At 47.6% G+C, this 20,707-nt stretch overlaps 1 protein-coding gene across 2 annotated transcripts in view; it reads left to right on the top strand.

The window, feature by feature from the left end:
- The window catches only part of ZMAT4 (zinc finger matrin-type 4), a 72,501-nt gene that overhangs the window by 30,542 nt on the left and 21,252 nt on the right, over positions 1–20,707 (top strand). The window contains exons 3-4 of one of the 2 annotated variants that reach the window (XM_009277797.2): positions 4,744–4,833; positions 13,432–13,588. In XM_009277797.2, the coding sequence (XP_009276072.1) occupies positions 4,744–4,833; positions 13,432–13,588 (247 nt within the window). The remainder of the gene's footprint in view (positions 1–4,743; positions 4,834–13,431; positions 13,589–20,707) is intronic. The other variant, XM_009277878.2, reaches the window with a different exon arrangement.

The following is a 20,707-nucleotide window of genomic DNA, read 5'->3' as shown; positions in this document are numbered from 1 at the left end:
ATAATCATATGACTGCATGTTTCATGGCAATTTAATTAAGAAACTGCCAGCATATAAAAATATCAACACAGTACACGCTAAAAGGATTAAAATCTAACCAACAGGCTTCTGAAAAAGAATTTACTACAAACTAATAGAAGCCACAGCCATTTGGGCTGCCATTACAGTTCCTTTCTTTGTCTCCCACCTGTGTGTCTCTGCCTGTGCTCAGCACGGCCACGTGTCCCCTGGTAAGGTGGGTCTCTGGTCTTTGGCTGGAGAACAGGGCACAGAGGAGGGAGAGCAAGAGAGGAAAGGCAGACCAACCAAAAGCATGATGCTGCCTGCAGAGTCGTGAACAAGCAGATAATAAAGGGAGCTATAGGGAATAGAGAAATTAGATCAGGTGCAAGCTGCAGTGTGAGGAAAGCAGCAGAAACGATTGATTTGAACCTGACGAGGTGGTTGGGGGTGTGGGAAGAAGTCGCTCAACAAGATGGTGAAATGTTTTAGACTGTCAGGTCAGCTTAAATCAGTGGTGCAAAGTGGGAGCAGATCCCAGGGCCACTGCAGGCTGCTGAGCTCCTGCTGATGGGAGGGCTCCCCGCATCCCCCAGGCAGACTGAGGGAAGGAGGGATCTCTGAGTGTCTGTGCAGCCCAGCAAACCCTGGACTAAAGCCTCCACCAGGGACTTCTGGCCTTGTAAAGGGAGACGTGTCTCCGTCCTCCCCAGGGACATTGCTGCTGCTGGTAAATTTACAGAGAAGCTGTTAAGTTATGATGGTGGTGAGCAAACCCTCCATAAGCCAGGGTGAGCAGGGCTGCTGCGTCTCAAACCAGCTCATCCATGGCTCCCAGGGTCCCGCCAGCTGCCGCTGCTCCCACAGAGACATAATTGTCTCCTCTCGCTGTGCTGCTGCTCGCTCTGGGCAGAAGTGTGCTGCAAAACTTGATTTATGCAAAATCAAATTGCATTTCATAGCACAATTTAGCTTTGCTTTGTCCTTTTATGTTTTAGGGTTGAATTGGCAGAACTCTGCTGCCTCTGCCACAATCCTCTGTATTAAAGTAGATTTGATATAGGTAGAAATGATCCATTTATTTATTTTTATTTATGAGCCTTCTTACAATAGCACATGAGGTTGCAATGCAGAAGTCTGCAGTTGCTATGTGAAAACAGGCTCTTTCTAAGCTTCCCCCCCTCCCTGCGTAGAGAGGGTTGTTTTTAAAGCATATAGTATTAGAGTAGACTTCTTGCCTTCTAAAGGAGTTGTTTCCAGACACTAGAGATGGAGAATTTAAGTGAAAATGCCTTTGGCGTAACACTTTGTAAAGCTACAAAAGAAATATTCACAGGCACAGAAATACTCTCTTAGTGCACCCAAAGATAAAGTTGTGGTGGCTATTGATGAACAGGCAGGTATCTCCAAAGGCAGTGTTCTTGTTCCAGACCATGGATTTACAGATGTGTCAAGGTTTTGTCTTTTCTGAGGCTTGTACATGCAGTGAGATGGATCAAAATGGGAGCTGGATGTGCCCTGATCCCACTTTATCCCGATTTCCTGATTCCTGTACGTGGTTCTTCCTTTGGCCCCTTTTTCCCCATGTAATCTGTAATAGCGGTTGCTAGCAGATGCTCAGCTGGGCAAGCCAGCCCCTGCTGCGAGGTGTCCTGCAGGGACCCGCTCTGCCTGGGCTGGGCGGCTGGCGGGGAGGCAGCGATGCTCTGGCAGTACTCGCTGTTGTGTCTCCGCTGTTCTCAGATGTCCTCCTGGTGCTGTGTTCTCCAGAGCTCCTTCAAACACACGGGAGCTCTGAACGGGATGGCGGAGCCTGGCTGGAGCTCAGGAGCGCAGCGAGATCCTCCTGCGCGGCGGCGGTGCTGCCGACGGGGCCTGTGCCGCCCCCTCCCTGGCACTTGCCCTTCTCGTGCCTCAGAGCTGCAGATTTCAAGTTGCTTTGTGGAGGGGAGAAGATAACCCGCAGGGCTGTTTGCGAGCAGCACGCTAAGAATAATCACTTTGCTCTTGCCTTGGTGTTAGGATGATAAATACACATGTAAATGTAGAAAATACCAGAGATAAAATGGGTGACAAATGGGCTGTGCTACCTCTGCTCCCTGAGAGGGAATGAGATGCTCACTACGTACTTGCAAAGGCCAGGGATGATTTTAAGCTCCGCTTTTATAACCGTAGGATAATAAGGCTGCATAAGGAGCCACGTAGTTTTAAATTATGCCAAACATAAGTTATTTCCTTAGCTTTCATAAATCTAAACAAGTGGATAAATAAAGGTGAGAGGTGTTTTACAGAAGGTTGAAGCTTCGCTGCCTTTTAATGCTGATGTTTGGACATCATTTATGGCACAGCTGAGTGCCACGGAAAAGAACACTAAAAATGATTACTGTTAAAATCTTGCCTTTTCATCTTACAAAAAACTAACAAAAACCCCGGAAACTCTTTAACCTCTAAATTCAGCAGGCTATGCTTGCGTACGAGTAGGCATCATGACATGCTGGATTAACTCACCCAAGGGAAGAGCCTCATGACGGTGGGAAGGATGATTTGAGGCTAGCTGGCTGCTCCAAGGGGTGTAAATATTCAGTAAAGGAATTCAGCTGAAAAGCTCTGGCCACGTCTCCTTTACGGTGCGTTTGACTCTCCTCCATGCAAAGTGTGCGGTGCGAAGGACTGCGGTGGCTTGTCCTGTCCCCTGCCCTGTGCGAAGGGGCCAGCTGTCGCCTGCCTCCCCATGCCCTGCCTGCCCGGGGCAGGGGCTTCCCGGTGTGCAAACCTCCACGAGGTGAAACCAGCCAAGCATCCCTTCAGGCAGAAAGTAGGAGTGCCGCCAAACTCCGAGACTGACTTTGCACATCTGTCCTTTGCATTTCAAATGTTTATTTTGTAATTTCTTAATTACGCCATCGCTGTCTGGACTGCTAATCACTGATAGCTGAAGCTTTTGGGGTTTCCTGCACTTAGCTCTGACTACAGCAGGTCACATTTTCTAAATGCATTCAGGAAGACGAGTCAGGGAAAGATATTTGACACTATTTGACTGATTTGCTCCATTAAAAAAAATTATTGCATAGTCACATTTATGCATACAAATACAGCTCTCTGCAAATTTAGCTCCAAGTTCACACCACGGGGAAAAAGAATGTTCCCGAACATGCTAATGATAATTTAATATTTTAAAATTGCAAATCTGTGATCTGAAATTATAATATTACGGTGCCATTGTTCTGTGAGGCAATCCGAAATGGAGATTCGGAGAAAAAATTTGCATAATAATAGCTGCCATGCATGTCTGGGTTCTGGATGCAGGTATTTAGTAGTTGCAGTCTTTTCCCACCCCTTACATCTACTGAAAGATGAGAGCTTACTGTAAGTTAGTGTTTTGAAGGTTTATGTCTGTGCTCCTGCTGTAGAAGCTTTTAAATACTCCTTTACATCTTGCAAATCACAAGGGTTGCTCTGTCTGTTGATGCTGGCATGACCAGGACATCTCTCCATCTCTCCTTATCCTTACCTGCTGGTAAGCTCTAGTCATGCCCAAAGGCAGTGTGAAACCTGCCCTTGCTGCCTGGTGTGTCCCTCATGGGAAGAGTCTCCTCCGGGCATCCCTCAGCGCTTCCTGATCCCTCTACAAAAATACAGGTCCCCTGAAAACTTTCCTGTGGTATAAATAATGTTTGAAAAGTATGTGCCCACTCAGTGCCTTTCTTGGGAGAAAGTACAAGAAGTACCTGGTCCGCTTTGCTGCGGGAAGCCAGCTGTCTGGCTGAACGGGGGCTGCTTGCTGGAATTTTGCATGAAGGGGCAGAGCGGGTTTTGGGACTGGTGACCACCGCTGATGCTGGAAAGCGCGGTCTGCATCTGTCCTCTGTGGTGGCGGAGGGTGATGCTGGACAGGACTTGGGAAAGCAGAACGACCTCACAGCGGTGCCCGGGCTCCTGGGGCTGGTTTCTGCAGCAGCCAAACATCAGGTTGAGCCTGGGCTTTCCCCTGCTGGCACTGCTTAACCTGGAGTGCAAACCCTCCCATTTTTATGGCCGTCTGGAAGGTTTTACTGTTCAACTCCCCTTAGAAATGCTTGAGAGAGGAGAAGGTGCTTAGGATCCATGTAGTCCTTATCCCTCTCTGCAGGGCCAGCACCAGCTGTGTATGAGTAAAGCATTAGATTTCATAATGCACAATTAGCTGTGGGCGAAATTTCTTTCAAACCTTTGGCAGGTATCAGTTGGCTTATTTCCTAGAGAGTGAGGTTTTATACCCCTTATATATTTTATTCTTCTGGAAGTGTAGGAACTGTGGATTTCAATTTGTGTGTGCGCATCGGATCCTTCATGATGCCGTCCCATCTCTGCCTGATGCTAAATAACCCTGATCTTTTCAATCTCTCCCACTATGGAAATGGTCCGATAACAAATGTTGCTCTTCTCTTGCCACCTTTATTCCCGCTGTATCTTCAAGGGGCTGCAGGCAGCAGGACTTAGCACAGAGTTGCGAGGGTGGACCACTTCTGCTAATGGCAGGTGTCATAATCATTCCACAGTTCATTTCAGCTCAGTGGAAAGCTCTGTGAAACGCAAATGTTCCTCACCTGGGTCTCTCCCCTTTTTCTCCTCCCATGTTGGATACATATATCAAGGAGATGTGAAATCTTACTGCGGATTGGTGTTGTATGCACAGCAATAGAGCCTCTTGCTTTTTGTAACTTCATTTCTTGCATTTTCTTTTCTTTTCTTTTTTTTTTCCAGAGTCGGAAACATGCCAGCAAAGTTCGCCTCTATTATATGCTTCATCCCATAGATGGAGGCTGTCCAGCTAAAAAGCTCCGGTCAGAAAACGTGGGTATAATTTAAGTCCCTGTTTACTCAGCTGCTTTGTGAATCATTGACTCTGTGCTGCAACTTTTTTTCTGTTACAGCCACAGATGATCAGGTACCCAGAGGTAACATTCAGATTAGCTGAAATGCTAAGTAACTGGCAATAATTTTCCATAAACTATACAAGAAATATTATGTGCATCAGCAACGGTAACTGCATTTTTAGTTATTCGAATGTTCTTTCATAGGAAAAAAATATGCTAACTGCAAATATCCAGCATTGATTCAGTTTAAGCGCAATGGCTTGTCTTTTACTGGTGAGCTCCTGTGCACAGGTGAGGCAGGGCAACGTCTGCAGGAGGCTTGTGTGTTCGGGCAGTTGGGATAATAATGAAGGCTGCTCTGTAGTGGCTCTGGCAGAGGCTTTGGAGTTGCTCTGCTTGAAGCAGCACTCGGGTTGATTCCAGACCCATTCACCCAGCTTTCAGTACATGACTGTTCCCAAGGGCGAGGGTCACTGGGCAGAGGGCAGGACTTGCCACCTGGCCAGCATTTGGGGAGCAGTGCGGTGTGGTGGTGCCACGTATGGAGCTGTTGGGTACGTGCAGTGGTGCTGGGTCCAGAGCTGTTGTATGTACCCCCAGCGCGGTGGTGCCGCATATGGAGCTGTTGGGTACACCTGGCGCGGCGGTGCCGTGCCCTCCTGCCTGCGGGAGGTCAGGGGACGCCTGCGGTGTCATGGCTGCATCGTGGCTGAAACCCCCTGAGAGCCCCTGCAGTGAGCGGAGAGATCACTGGAGAGCAGAGTCACCTCCGGAGGTCTCTTCCAACCCCATATTTTCTGAGAGTCGATGAAAAAGGAGTACTGGATCCGAAAGGCTCCTCACGAAGGTTTGTGGTCAGTCTGCAGTTTTAAAAAATTGCAACTGGGTTCCTCAATTGCATTCAAATAAACAAACAAACCTGAAGAAATCGGACCAGCTTGCAGCCATTTGTCAGGCAATAAAAGGAGACTAAATTTATAAGGGACTGATTCACAGTGAATTATTCATTCAGCTCTTTCCCATGTTCTGGGGCCAGTGTGAGAGCTGTTGATGAGGTTCCCAGCAGATAGCATCCAAACCATTTCAGATCTATGGGAGAGTGACTGTGGCTTAATGCTATCAATATTTAGTGAGATATCTTCTAATTAAAGGGAGAAGCATGCAAGTTTTGCCAAAGGAATCTGAAAGCTCCTTCACGCAGTAATTAAAATTTTAGTGGAACTTTTATGTGCCGCACAGGGTAATGGCAGATGCGATCTACCCCTTAACAACAGAATCTCACAGTATTTTTATTGAGTTATTAATTACAGAATATGAAAGGTACAGTGGACATGCACATACAGACTTGGAACATGCTCCTCTAATGAGCTTCATTGCATCTAACAAGAAACCGCATAGCTGCATGTACACCTTAGCACAAGGATATGGTGGACAGAGAACCAAACAGACCTCAAATAATTCAAAGCTGAACTACTTCCCATTTCTTCTGTGAAAGGCAACAGTGAGAAGTAATGTAATTCTGTGTTTGCTGATGCTCGATTGTGCCAAGGGCAGCCCTTAGTGCAGAATGAATTAACAAGTTCTTATGCACTAGGTGAATGATAGCCTATGCAAGACCTAAATTCTAAAATTATTTATGTTATAAAAATACAGCAGGGAAAATCTGCCAACATTTACAGCGCAAAGTAGGCCTGTTGCTGATCAGATATTAGCCAAACCTTTGCATTTAAAGAGAACAGAAATATTTAGGACATCTCTAATGCTGCATGATAACCATTGCCACGTACAGAGTGCAGCTGCATTGCTCAATTCAGGTATCCAGCAGTGTTAGTCAATCCATGGCACACCAACTTTAACGAATATTAGAAACAATCTGTGAAAACCAATTAAATTTCTGTGTAGAAGCATCTGCAACTAAAAAGGGAACATTAGCATTTCTTCATCAAAAACTGCACTGTTACATGGCTGTATGCCATTTGATTTGTCCTTTTGACCACAAAACTAAACACCTTGTCCTTCTTCCAAATGGCAATAGGAAGAAGCTGCTGCAGTTGTAGATATTCAATGCAATAGGCTTAGAGAGAGCATTTGCTACCTGACCTTTCAGTGAGGTGAAGGGTAGTGTTTGCTGTTGTTTGAAGACCATAAAAATACTCTGCATTCCCCAAACACCCGTTATCCTTTCCTAGTAAGAAGTGTGAGGCTTATACAATTAGTCTTGTGCTGGGTAATAACTCAGTTGTTGGGCTGTTCATTATTGTTTTAATTTCTTGTGGGGGAGGGGAAAAACCTCGTGTCTTTGGTGTACTGAGGGATTGTTGACCTTTCATTTTAAATTTCTGCTTAACATTTCAGCTGAAAGTAATCTGAGAAGGTCGCAGCCTGTGTCAGGGCCCTGCTGAAATTAGGAGTCATATCCTTGAGTCCCAGGATTGGTGAATCAGTTTTAATCAGCCTTTTCTCACTACCTTTAAAAAATAGGACCCCTATTGATGATCAGGACAGACATGATGAAAAGTTCTATGTGCTATGAAACACATTTTTTGGGATGGGAGAAAAGCCTTCAAATTCTTTCTAGCCCTATTTGTACTATAAGATAGTAAATTGCTTTAACCAGCATCATCTTCCTTAAAAAAGAAAGGGGTTGTTATTATGATGAGCATAAATTGTTTGAGGGAAGATAGCAGGATATTAGATTTGTTGCTGAGGGCAATGCATGTCCTGCAAGGTGGCGCTGGAGATGGTTAAGCCAAGAGCTGTGCCTCTCTGAGGCACAAATGGTGCCGGCGGCTGCCTTGGGAGGCTTGGCTTCAGTTCCCAATCAGCAAGGAAATCACAGTTTTTATAGCTTCTGGTGCAAAATCTACTGCATGCTCTAACTTAAATCTTCAGCGATTACACTGAAACTAAGATGAAATGTCTGGTTTTAGAGCCAACATTCTTACTGTGTGTTTTGTACCTGATCAGAGGTTTTCAACCAAAAGGTCAGGTATTAGTTTCAATGAAAGAAATTAGTGATGGATGACTTAATTTATTCCCTGACAGAAGGCTGGGACTGGCTGAGGGCTGCTGTTGCTGTGATGGGCTCTCAGCCCCAGGCGGTGCCCTGGGGGACACCCTATCCTGGACCTGGGGCAGAGCCCACTGGCAGCTCCGCTGCGTGCCCCGCCATGCGCTCTGCGCTCCGGTCCTCCCCTCTTCTCCAGGGCTTTGTCCTGCACGGTTTTAAATACCCACTGAGCCACAGCTGAGTGGTGGAAGCTGGAGACACCCTGGCTGAGGAGTCACCCCCATCCTCGCCGAGCTGCCCATGGCTCTGTTGTTGCCAGACTGGGGACCGTGGGATGCGTGCTTACCTTGTCAAACACACCCCTTATTTAACTTAGGGCTGGCTTTTCTTCAGAGAACGTATAGATCCTAAGATCCTCTGAGAATTAACGAGTGTTTCAGATTTAGATAGCCATAAACTGGTACTTGCTCTTTGCTTATACCACAAGATAAACAGGCTCCAAAATGGAAGTGGTCTAAATTTCACACAGAGCGTTACGGAAAATAGCTCTTTAGCAGCAACACCTTCTTCATGTGCAGAAAATCAACTCAAATTTAAAAGATACTTTGCAGTGCCTTGAGTGCTATGTTTTATATTGCTGTATTTCAAGGGTTTGTATAATCTTGTCGTCTTAGTAAAGCCTAGGAAATGAAGACAGCAGATTTGTATCTGTGGAATAAAAATCCTTACTTTTCCTGAGGATTGCTTAAGGAACATCAGCAAAGGACTGCAATTGCCTGGCCCTGTGTGAGGATTATGCCTTTTAGCAGCTTGTTAACAGGCATCTGAATAACTGAAGTTAATTCTGTTGGATGTACGAGACTTGCTTTGAAGTTTATAATATTACAAAAAGAAGTCCTATAAATTAGGCTGGCTCGGCATGGCTATGGAGTGGGGGGAAGATGAGTGATGTCAGCATTGGGAAACGGATGCTTTATCTCTGAGGCCATGGTGTGTTTCGTTGTGCTTCAGTTTATGTGAGGCCATTCGCCCCTGTCAGTGCTGCATCTCTGCAGAGGTTAGCGAGAAGGGATTGTCTGGAGAAGATTGCAGAAACAAATGGTAGAAATATTCCTTGCACATTGGCTGGCTTTGTGCAGCATGGGGTTAGAGAGTTGCTTGTGTGGGTTTTATGGAAACTAAATTGAGATGTTAGTGCCTATTTACTGCTGCTGCTTTAGACTGAGCTGGGCACAGGAGCAATAGAAGTGACGAGGAGAGATGGATGAGTGCACATGTGGGCACGGAGCATCCCCGGAGAGTGGGCGGCTGCCCCGAGCAGGCTGTGGGTTGGCTGAGCCCTGTGCCCCGGCTCGGGCTGGGCTCACCTGGCTGTCTTGCCCGGGCATCTTGATAGACAAGCGATGTTATTTTACCAGCTGGCTGCACAATCCTGTCAACATGGTGTCATTCAATGGGTGACAAAAGACACCTGGATCGGGTTCCCCCTAGCACATCTGGTTACAGGTAAAACAGCCACTGACAAATGAGAAGGCATAATTACCCTTCAGGGCTGGATCCAGCCTTGAGTGCCTGGGTGGCTTGGTGCAGGGAGTTTGGGTGGTGGAGAAGGGAAGGGAGGCAATTCTGCTGATGAATGCTACAGACTTGGGTAAATGCTTAACTCGAGCCCAAACATCTCCTGCATCCTGCTAACAAAGAGCTGCATTTAATGTATAAAAAATGGCTGGCTGTTAGAGAGCGACAGTCTGTGTTTTGTGCAGAGGCTGGGACTCTCAGACTGACCATGAAATTGGAGACACACCTCTCCTGCAGGCGAGTGCCAGTCTGGTGGCCAAATCTCCATCCAGGCTTCAAGGTGCTTGCCCAGAGACTTGGGTGAACTCGGATAAGCTGCGCAGCGAACTGTGGATTGGTGTAAATAGGACCTTAGGCTCTAAATGAGGTGTCTGAGAGGTGTTTGAGGGGGTTTAAACTTAAGTTTGGTTGTTTTTTGTTTTTTTTTTTAACTGAATCTATCTGCAGGCTTCAAGGTGCTTGCCCAGAGACTTGGGTGAACTCGGATAAGCTGCGCAGCGAACTGTGGATTGGTGTAAATAGGACCTTAGGCTCTAAATGAGGTGTCTGAGAGGTGTTTGAGGGGGTTTAAACTTAAGTTTGGTTGTTTTTTGTTTTTTTTTTAACTGCAATCTATCTGTGAAAGTAGGTTAGAAAGGAAAAAATGTCACTGAGGAGCGGACCAGGCAGAGGAAGAGACCCTGGTGCGTAACTACCGAAGTGTATCAGATTTTCAAACGAGCTCTGTGGGAGGTTCTTTATATGTTACCACCGCTGATGATCAATAGAGTCTGGGAATTTTTTACTCTGCTCTTAACTTTCAAGTGATTTCCCTTTGAAGACATAAAATATCTTGAGAGAAACATATTTAAAAGAAGTGCAAATTACACTCAGAACAGTACTTACCACCTCTTGAGATTTCTCCCTAAGGTTTAAGTTGATTTAGAGTTAACAACAACAACAAAAAGTGATGAAAATCCATCCTTTTTCTAATTGTGCTTATTTTTTGGGAGAAAATGACCTTAAATAGTGGGTTGGGTGTTGACTGTGTGGTCAGTTCGTTCTCCCAAGTATTGCAGAGCCCCTCTCCTGCCCCACAGCTGCTGGGAGGCTCGGGGCATCTCCAGGGCTTGCCGTGCTGCCACAGCGCTGCTGGCTCAGCCCCTGCGGGTTTCCCTGGTGCTCGTGTGCCCGGTGCTCTGGGGCTGCTGCCGCCAAGGACACCACGTCGCTGCAGGGTCGGGTGCTGCGGGAGGAGCCTGCCGCTGGCGGGTAGGTCGGGGTGCGCTGGAGGCATCTGGCTGGTGGCTGCGGCTGTGTTAGCCTGGGCTCGGGCTGGGCTTCTGTGGGAGGACAGCAGGGGTGGATGCTCGTGCTGGAGCTGTTTCACCCATTTACATGGGGGAGTTGAAGAGCTGGGCCCTTCGTTCTGTGTATGAATGTAAGCGTGACATTTGCAAAAGGGGAACTGGCTTTTGGACTGCATCTGACTTTCCCTTGGCCTCCACTGTCCCTTCAGCAGTGTCATTGTTCCCAGCTGTGCAATGTGTTTTGTGTGCACAGGGGCGCAGTCCCGTGGGGGCAGCCAGCACGAGACCGGTCGTGTGCCCCCGCAAGTGCCCAAGTCTTTGCACAGGGATGAATTGCAGAATGCATTTACAGCTTGTTGTGAAGTTGTTGTGAAATGAAGATTGCAGCTTCTGAAGCAGGCTATTTTCTGTTTTGACTGTATACCAGCAGTTGGAATACTTGCTTTAAAAAAAAGAAAAAAGTGCACGACTGTCTCCAGATGGCTTGTCACTGGAGGGAGTTTTACCCTGGCACAGGGGCCAGAGCTGACCATCTTGTTCAGGGAATGGACCGGGATGCTAACTACCTGCACGCAGCAGGTCATTTCCTGGCTTTGGAAAGGTCTTGCTCTGCACAGAGGAGTATTTTCAAAAGAGATAATTTATAAATTGTGTTCAGTAGCTGACACAACATACTGAGATCTTTGGAAAAGTGAGGCCACTTATATATGGCCCTAAATGTGATTCCCATTTCCTTTGTGGAATGGATTGAATAATTAATTGTGACTAATGGTACAAATGTGTTTTTTCCCCTGCTTGTTCATTGTACGCTTACCGTTGTATCTGTGGAAGCTGTTTGTTCGTAAACACTTGCTGGCAGCAGCACTTGTGTTTTGCTGACAGACGTTCAGCCTGGGGGCTGTTTGTGAGCTCTTCTCCCAAACCCTCCTTGTGGCTGCTCAGGTCCTCCCTGCTGGGCAGGGGTGCCTCTGTGCCTCCCTGCCTCTGCTCAGCCTCTGCCTCCCCTAGTGCAGGGGGCCAAACCCCCCGTCGGAGTGGGTAGAAATCCCGGCAGACGCGTCTGTGCCTGGGAAGTGGTGGTGCCTCTAGACCGGGTGCTGGGAGGCATTGGGGGGTAATGCTGGGATGCTTGGTACCCCCCTGGGGTAACGGGTGCCTGGGTGAGACACAGGGCAGTGCTGGGAGCTGCTGCGGGATCCAGGACGTACGGTGACATGGGCAGCAATGTGGCTCCTGCTGCAGCGTGGGAACAAGCAGCCTTCAGCTACAACCACTCCTCCTCACAGGGGTTTGCTTAGAGTAGAAGGTCTAAGCTCAGCTACACAGCTGGGCAGAGGCATGCTCGCTTTTATTCCGACAAGGATAACCATAATGAAGGTTGGAGACAATATTCTCATTAAATTGGGATTTACTTGTAAAAATAAAGATGCAGCGATTAGTAACTGCAAAGAATGGCTTCTGCTTGTATCACTGCAGCTATGAAAGCCTCTTGTTGGTACTGAAATACTGAATGGTGATGTTCATAACTTCTTAAAATTTGCAGTCACCTGTTAGCTGACACCTAGGATCTCGCAAGGGAGTATCACCTTTGCACCACGGTGTTTTGTTGCGCAGATCCTCAAACAGGGCTACGGACCACAGCTCCAAGTTTGTTTTAGGCAGCATTGGTTTCTGGGTTGTGTTTTTTACCATTGTCTGCAAAGCGTCTTGGACTTTGTATGATTGCCTTTTTTCATCTGGCAGTGTTCAAGAGCTCAAAAGCCACCTCTAGGAAAGGAGCAGAACATAGATGTGTTTTTTAGATGTTTTGCTCTTCTTTTCCTTTTATGCAAACCCTGCAGCAAGTGGTTATTCCTGTCTTTAGTATGTGCCATGAGGCTGCTCTTGCCTTCAGGTTTCTCTCGTCAGCAGCTGGCAGTAAGTTATTGCTGCGAGGTATGAGCCTGGTTCCTCCGCAAGGGCCAGCAGATGGGCTGCCCAGGATGGGCTCGTGGAGCTCCTGTGTGGTGGAGCAGACACCCAGCTGCAGAGGGGGTGCAGCCAGGGCTCCCTGCCCCTCCGGCCAATCTTCCCCTTGGTCTCGGTCTCTGCACGAGGGGAGGGATAAAGGGGTCTCCTCCAAGGGCTTTAGAACGGCAGAGCAAAGGCAGAGGGGCAGGAGGCGTCCAGGGCTGGTGTGCGATCCTTCTTGGGGGACCAACATGAGTCGCACTGGTTCATTTGCTTCTCCCACCTGCAGAGAGGGCTGCCCCCCTCCATCCTGTCCCCCCAGCTGCTTTGGGGTCTCTTAAAGAAGTATGGCAGGAGGAAGTGCCCATGTCTCATGGCAGGGGAAGCACCAGATTTGTATGACTCCCTCAGCCAGAGAATAGGAATAAAGACTAAAGGAAGGCAGGCTGGTGGATGTGAAGGATGAGCCTCTCAGCTGTGGGGAACACGAAGCAACAGGACGAGCTCCCAGCGCGCGAATGAAAGCGGAGGTGCTGGGGACTCAGGAGCACCCGGGGGTCGGAGGCATCCCCGGGCTGAGCCGGGCTGGGACCAGGCAGGAGCGAGTCTGGGGGAGACAAGGAAAGGAAACCCCTTGAAAACCGTGGCCTTGGCATAACAACCTGGATTCCTCTCTCTTCTTTCTCCCTGACTGTGCTTGGTGGGCTTATACACCTCTTTTTTTGTCTGTGTTTTTGTCTCCACCCAGGGCAGTGATGGTGACTCAGTGGATAAGAACAAATGCTGCACACTATGTAACATGTCCTTTACCTCAGCAGTGGTGGCCGAATCGCATTACCAAGGGAAAATCCATGCCAAAAGGTTAAAACTGTTGCTAGGTGAACAACCAGCATTAAAGGCCACAGGTAGGTCCAGAGCCAGCGAGCTGGAGCAGGAGGGTCCGGCGCGGGGCGGAGCGGGCTCGCTGTGCCGAGGAGGCACGGCCGAGGTGCCGGCTCGGTGCCTGCGCGGCAGAAAATGGATAGCTGAGTGATGAAGGCTGGCAGAAGCAGCTATTCATTTGTGTTGCTGTCATAACAACCTTTAAAAATTGCTGATGCTCATTATTGTCTGCTTTGTTCACATACATCAGTGGTTTATCAGCCAGGGCTGGCCTTTGTATGAGAGTCCTATCTCTGGTTCCATGCTTCTGAAATGTTTTGCTTGGTGGAAGACAGTCTCTCCTCTGGACACAAATAGCCAAGCCTCGCTTTAATTATCAGAAGTTACTTGACAGCTCAGCTAATACTTTTAATAAACGTTTTGTGTTACTGCACAGAACAGAATATCATTTGCTTTTACCTTAGCAGGAAATCTAGTCTTTAAAAACTGTTGGATCAATTGTCTTTTGATTTTTGCCCAGATGGGTATTCATGCTTTCCTCCACGGTGATTCCGATAATGCAAGCCTATTAACTTTCACATTTAAAAAGTCAAATGTTGGAATCGGATAATTTAACCGTCTTATTGTTTGCTTAACCATAAAGTCCCTGCAAACCGCTAATATACTGTGAAACAAAACTTCCTCTGTGCTTGTCGGGCCAGAGGATACTTGAACAAAATACTCTTCATGCTAACCAGGCAGGATAACTGGGCTGTGGTCCTGCAGACAGATGTATTTCAGTATTACTACCAGTGGCACTTCCATCAGAACAGAATATAAATTTAGCTGTGCATTTTACGTCCTGCCTAACATGATGTGCATAAATCCTAGATGTGATTAAATAAGGGAGGGTTGTGTGTGCAACTGTGCAGTGTGCACACTCTCAGTGTGTGTGTTTGTTGCTTTTACAGGCTGTAGATGCTGATGCATAGAATATCACTTGTCCTTTACCAGGATTGGCTTGGGAAATGTTACCGTCTTTGCCTGAGGGAACACGGGGAATCACTTTAGACGGTGGCTTACTTGTTTTAACTAACGAGCATGCTCTCAGAAGGTTGGTTAAGTGGAGGTGCAGCAGAGTTCACAAGTCACTGAGGTGCATCTGGAAACTGCCCGGTACTTTGGGTACCGGGTGTGAATCCTGCGGGTGGCAGGGGGTGCTGGCAGCTCCTGACCATCCCCACAGCGAGCCAGCAGGACGGATCTAACATGAACTAATATGATAATTTGCAGCTGACTCACTTTAGGACTCCTCAGGCTCTTCTCTGCAGCTGGCAAATAATTACAAGGGCACCGGGAGAAGTAGTGTACTTGCTTATGATATTTAATTGTCCAGTGCTTGCATTAGAGCTCAGAACCCCATCCCTCATGTGCAGCCTTCCAGCGATTTATCCTCCAGCACCAAAGGACCTGCCACAAAACCTAGTATTTCTGGTCAAATTCAGGTGAGTTTCAGAGGGTCACAGGGGTCCTGAATTTCAGGGAATAATGCATGGACTGATTCCCATGTAAGTCAACGATTCGGATTCACCCACCAGCGGGGAAAGAGTCGCTGTTTTCACCTCTGGGACCATCGTCACGGTCAGGACCCCGTGAGTCTGGAGCTGTTTGGGCAGGTCAGAGGGAGCAGCCAGGCGCTTGGGGTCTGCCTGCGGAGCTGGAGCCGTGCGAAGGCAGGTGGACAAACCCTTGGCAGTGGTTCTCAATCGATGGCAGGAGGGAATTGATCTCAGCAGGGGAGGTGCTGGTGGAGATCTTGGACTCTGGTGAACCAACATTTCTGATAATGAAATCGGAGATGTGTGTGGACTGGCAATAGGTAGATGAGAACCAGTTGTACCCTTTCCTTTGTTAGAGACCTCTCTGAAGTGGTGCTGAGGCTGACTTACCATGGGGCCTGTGCTAGACCATGCAGCAACCAGCCATGCCATGCTGCTCGTGGATACCAAGGCTGTAGAGCCCTGTCAAAGCAGGGCTTTCCAAGAGCTGCAACTTTGCATTGTGTTTTTGTCTAATTTTTTAATCTGGATCAGCCTTGCAGAGCCTCTAAGTGAGCTGCACCACGTGCTCCGAGAGTAATGGGCTCTTCAGCTGTAGTAATCACTAGGAAAGAGTAACTCAAGGACTCATCAACTCTTCCAGACACTTGATCTGATGAAGCTGAGCTGGAGGAATACATTAATAAGCACCTCCTTGCTCTCTCAGAAATGTGCCCTTTGGACACAGCATTTTTCTGGGCTTCCTACAGAGTCACCCAGCATTTTTCCACTGGATTTTTCTCCCAGTCCTTTCATGGCTGGCACCGGGGAGCTTTTAGTCCCTCAGACAGAGCTTCAGAGGCTCTGGTGCTTACAAGTCCTGGGAGCCGACCGTGCACAGCCCTGAGCATGCTGGATGTTCCAGGGGAGGAGTGTCCCATCCCCAGGGGCTTCACCTGTGTCTGTGACAATAGCGTGGCCTGGCTGCGGTATGGCAGGTGGCTGTGCAGGATTTGAGCAGTGGCTATGATGTTTTCGATAGGATTTCATCACTGAGATTATCTAGCCATTTTTTCTTCCCCAGCTCCATGGAAGGGCACTCCGGAGGCTCTTGTATGTCGTCCTTAAAGCCCTGATTGCCAGAAGGCCTGTGAACGTTTCAGCATCAGCTTTGAGACCCCTGTGATGGAGGTTGGAAGTGCTGGTGGTGGAGCTGTTTCTTGCTATGGTTCCCTGTAATTACATGGCTGTTGGGTGCACTCAGTCCCAGAGCCCCCTCTGACAGTGCTGGAGCTGTGGGACAGGGACATGGTGCTTTCCGTATCACCTGGTGGGATGAGTCATGGTTTGTTTTCCCTTTGATTTTCTTAAAGGAGATAAATAACATTTAATATAGGATTAATCTGCTCAGAAGTAAGCTGCTAGTTTGCAGCAATTAAGAGGTATGATAATAACCAATGTGTCGCTGCTGAGGGATCCAACCCCTTCTGATGTTCTGGGGACCTGGAAGTTGAGCCCAATGACTGAGGAGTGGGCGCTGGTGGTTCGGGAGGCATGAGCTCATGCTTGCAGTGTAATTGCTTAGCATCTTTAAAAGAGATCAGGCTGCTATTCTGATCATAACACAGTGATCCTTCAGATGGTTAGATGGGTTGAATGTTTTATTTGGTGTTTCCCTAAGCTCTTAAGAGTAAAGTATTTTTTAACTTTCACGTGTGATCAAAAAAAGTGAGAAAGACTCCACACAAATATTTGTCTCAATCTTTAAAAGAGATCAGGCTGCTATTCTGATCATAACACAGTGATCCTTCAGATGGTTAGATGGGTTGAATGTTTTATTTGGTGTTTCCCTAAGCTCTTAAGAGTAAAGTATTTTTTAACTTTCACGTGTGATCAAAAAAAGTGAGAAAGACTCCACACAAATATTTGAACTCTCAATCTTTTAATTTAAAAAAAAAGCAAGCTTAAAATGTTTTCAAAGTTCCCCAACTGCTCTTATTATGGCTGAGATTAAACATACACAGTTAATCTGAAAAGGTATTTTAGTGGCAATAGGCAAGTAAAAATAGGTAATAACCTCCAGATTGCAATGTCTGATTTTCAGCCTTGCACAAAAATTTATTCTGCTACCCTAAATTGTTGTGAAATTCTGTGTTGACCATTTGCTTAATTAGTGGGTCTGTGTGTAAAAGGAGGAAAGAATTTGTGAAATTCTTTGCACAACTGTCTTTGCAGGAGTCATTTTGTTCATACAGACATACAGTTGCCTCCGTGGAGCACAACATCTCTTTAAATTACACAGTAACAAAATGAATTTAGGGGACAAAATGAAGACTAATGAATGCAATTGAAACTGCAGGGGAAATTTAGGAAGAATTCTTGAGCTGTTTGAAGAGCAGTGTTTTCCAGAAGAAAAAAAAAATAGCATTGAAAAATATGTAATACTCTCAGCAAAGGTGAAAATTTGAAAAATGTCTGCAGCTGGAATTCTGTTCCTGATCATGGTTCCTGGAGGCATTGGCTTTGAAACACGCTGTGCTGCAAGGCTGCCGTGGGACCTGGAGCCACTGCTGGTGGCCAGAAATTCCCTGAGGCTTCACCTCTGCAGAGCAGCTCCTCTCCAAATACAGCACCCTGCGGCTTCACCCTGGACTCGCATCTGTTTCCAGCCAGAAAGTGGCAGAGGGAAGGATTTCTGCAGATACCTCCTCTGCTGCTGACATCCAACGTGTGTCTGAGTGCTGAGCTTTCTTCCCCGCAAGCAGTGTAGTGCCAGAGCACTGCTTAATATTATACCTGAGAGCAGCTCAGGGGCTTCCCAATGAGTTTCATGCCGCAAGGTGAAATGTTTATCTCAACTCTGCTGAATTGGTAAAGAACAGACTTCCCTCTTGTCACCAGGGAGGTTACATCAATCCTAAACTCTGAACAGCCTGCGCTCCGCATAGTATGTAAAGCGGTGCAAGACATTAACGTACATCCTACTCTGTGCCCTGACAGTTCTGTTCCCCCCCGCCATTCCTACCAGCTAATCCAGATGCGCTTTCTGGTCACCTTAAGCTGCAGCATCCGTCACCTGCCTTCAGGAGGGCTTGGATCTGTTTTGCAGATGCACGTGGACACGCTGGCGACCGCGTTCTGCCTCCGAACAGACTGCTGCTTGATATTCTGGGTTTTCTGCCTCGCCAATCCCATAGAAAAGTACATCTATTCTCAGTCCCCGTATGGAGTTACACCTTCCCTTTCAATTTTATCATCTTAATGAAATACAGATCTTTCATTTCTCTGCTGGTGCTTTCAGGAGAGGGAGAAGTGCCTTAACAGTTGGGTTTTTCACAATAGGAAAGCAATGTCTCATCACTACAGCGAAATATTTGTGATCTTTTCTGTTGCTCCTCCTGTGCAAGGTTGTAGCCCTCAGAGGCTTTATGTCACCACTATTGCTGATGAATTTCTCTAGTCATTTCCAACATCTTCTGTCAGCTTGCATCCAGCCATCAGTATGAGTTACAAAACAAAGAATTGTGGGGGGGAAATGGCTGTGCCTTCATTGGTCAAAGTGCGGGTACCTGCAAGCACCGTTTCAGGAAGGTGGAGGTTAGCCCTTCAGCACCAGCAGTGCCGCACAGCCGCTGAGAGTCACGGCTTGGGGAGGTGCCGCGGCCGCAGGGCTGGGGCTGATGTGTACCAGCTCCCGTGAGGAGAGATGCCAGCACTGGGTTCCTCTGCATTCGGGGTGAGGAATAAGGGTGTGATTTTGACGGCAGGAAGTTACTTTGGCTTTTTTACCTCCTTGTTCTCTAGTTCCTAGTGTGGGGTTTGCGTTTCAGATGTGCTGAAGGGGACAGAATAAATGGCTTTCAGGTTTGGGTGCGAGGATCCGTCCAGCAGCAGCTGGAGTCTACCTTAGTCCTAGATTTGTCTTCGGAACAAAACTGAATTTCTCTAGTGCCCCATCATCGTGGCTCAGTTACTTTCTCGTTCTCATGCGCGGTTCCTGGAGAGTGGCAATGATAAAAAGTTGGGTGCCATTTAAATACAGCTATGAATAAAAAGCTTTGCATGCAAGAAATAAGTCAAAGATTAGTTCATTGCCAGAGTGCGAAAGTGTTTCTAACTTTGTATTTTGCTTCTTGCAGGAAAGTAAGACTTTCTCACTTCCCTCCCACAGCAGAAGGGAACGTAAGGCAGACTGTCATGAGCTATTTAGCATTTTGAAATACTTGAAATAGTCAAACTAGCAGCTTTTATGTTTGTGTTTTAGATGGAGAAACATTTTTAACATTTGACGTTTTGTGAGTGTTTATTATTAATTTCCATGTCTTTGCTCAGGGTATGATGATATTTTCTGTTCTGTAGTAGTTATCATTTTGATATGTGCTACATAAATCCACATTTGTGGAGAAGTCAACTTTCATCTATTTCTCTTCAGGAGGATTTGGAAGACACGGGATGTTTTCATTGCCAGGCTGGGTTCAGCACGCCTTAGGACTAGCGGTAGTTGTAAATGGAGCCTGAGGAATGTGGCTGCACAAGAAAATATTTTGTATTGTGTGTGCTAAGAGGAAATCCCTACCACGTGGGAGCACCCGTGCAATGTGGGCAGAGGGGCTGGTGCTGGATCTAGGCAGGGTCTCTGCCGTGGGGGTTGCAGCCCATGGGGTCGGGGGGAGCCAGGCGTTGTGGTGGGCTCAGAGCAGGGCTGGGGTGGGTATGGCGGGGCTCTGGTGCAATCCCTCGAAGCAGGAGTGCCGTTCCCACTGACAGGGCTCCCTCCTGCACTGCATTTGGATGAGCACAAGCCACTAGCCTCATCAAGAGGGGCTTGGATGTGCAGCCCACGGGGCCGCCGGTCCGGCTGATGGCTGAGCAGCAGAGGATGCCTCAGTCGTATTTCTTTAGTGAGTGGGAGATATAACTCCTGCAGACACCACCAGCTCTGTGAACTTCAGCCTCCCTGGTTCCCCTCTGGCGGCAGCTAACATATAAACAAGGAGAAAGCTGACCAAAAGATCTGATGAATTTAACTTTATAGCCTGGGGCCTGGAGAGCAGCAAGTCAAATATATCACAGAGCTCCTGGACTGTCGTAATAACTGGTTATTTATACTGGTCCAGATGCCCAAACATCTCTGCAGCCCAGTCCTGGTGCCTCGCCCGTGCCCTGGAGCTGCTCAGCCCTGTCCCCGGGGAGTGGCAGAGGGCTGGGTGCCCGCAGCACCCCCGGGGCTGTGGGCAGCACCCCCGGGGCTGTGCGCAATCCCCGCGCAGGACAGCTCTTGGCACCGACTCCTTCCTGCAGGGAGGCTCCTTGGGGAGTGCCTGCAGGTAGTCGCAAAAATATGTGAGGAATAGGCAAGCTACGCTTGCTTTTCATGAGTCAAGCATATGCAAAGTCTGCGTAATCTTAGTTGGGACAGGCAATATTGTTATTTCCTAATTTTCTTCTTAATCACCATGTTGGCCCTGGCTCTGCTCTTTGGTGTACTTGCGCTTTTGTTTATGTTGTGGGCACCTCGGAGGGGCTGGGGGTGTGTTTCTCGTGCTGGAACCATAGGTGTTAGAAAAGATGTTGTTTTTAGGAGCAAAACACAGCTGGGTCCTTCCTGAGCCCTGCCTGCTTCCC

Source organism: Aptenodytes forsteri, unplaced genomic scaffold (assembly GCF_000699145.1).
Source record: "Aptenodytes forsteri isolate BGI_AS27 unplaced genomic scaffold, ASM69914v1 Scaffold298, whole genome shotgun sequence".
Taxonomy (NCBI): Eukaryota; Metazoa; Chordata; class Aves; order Sphenisciformes; family Spheniscidae; genus Aptenodytes; species Aptenodytes forsteri.
This window is presented reverse-complemented; position numbering and strand designations above follow the sequence as displayed.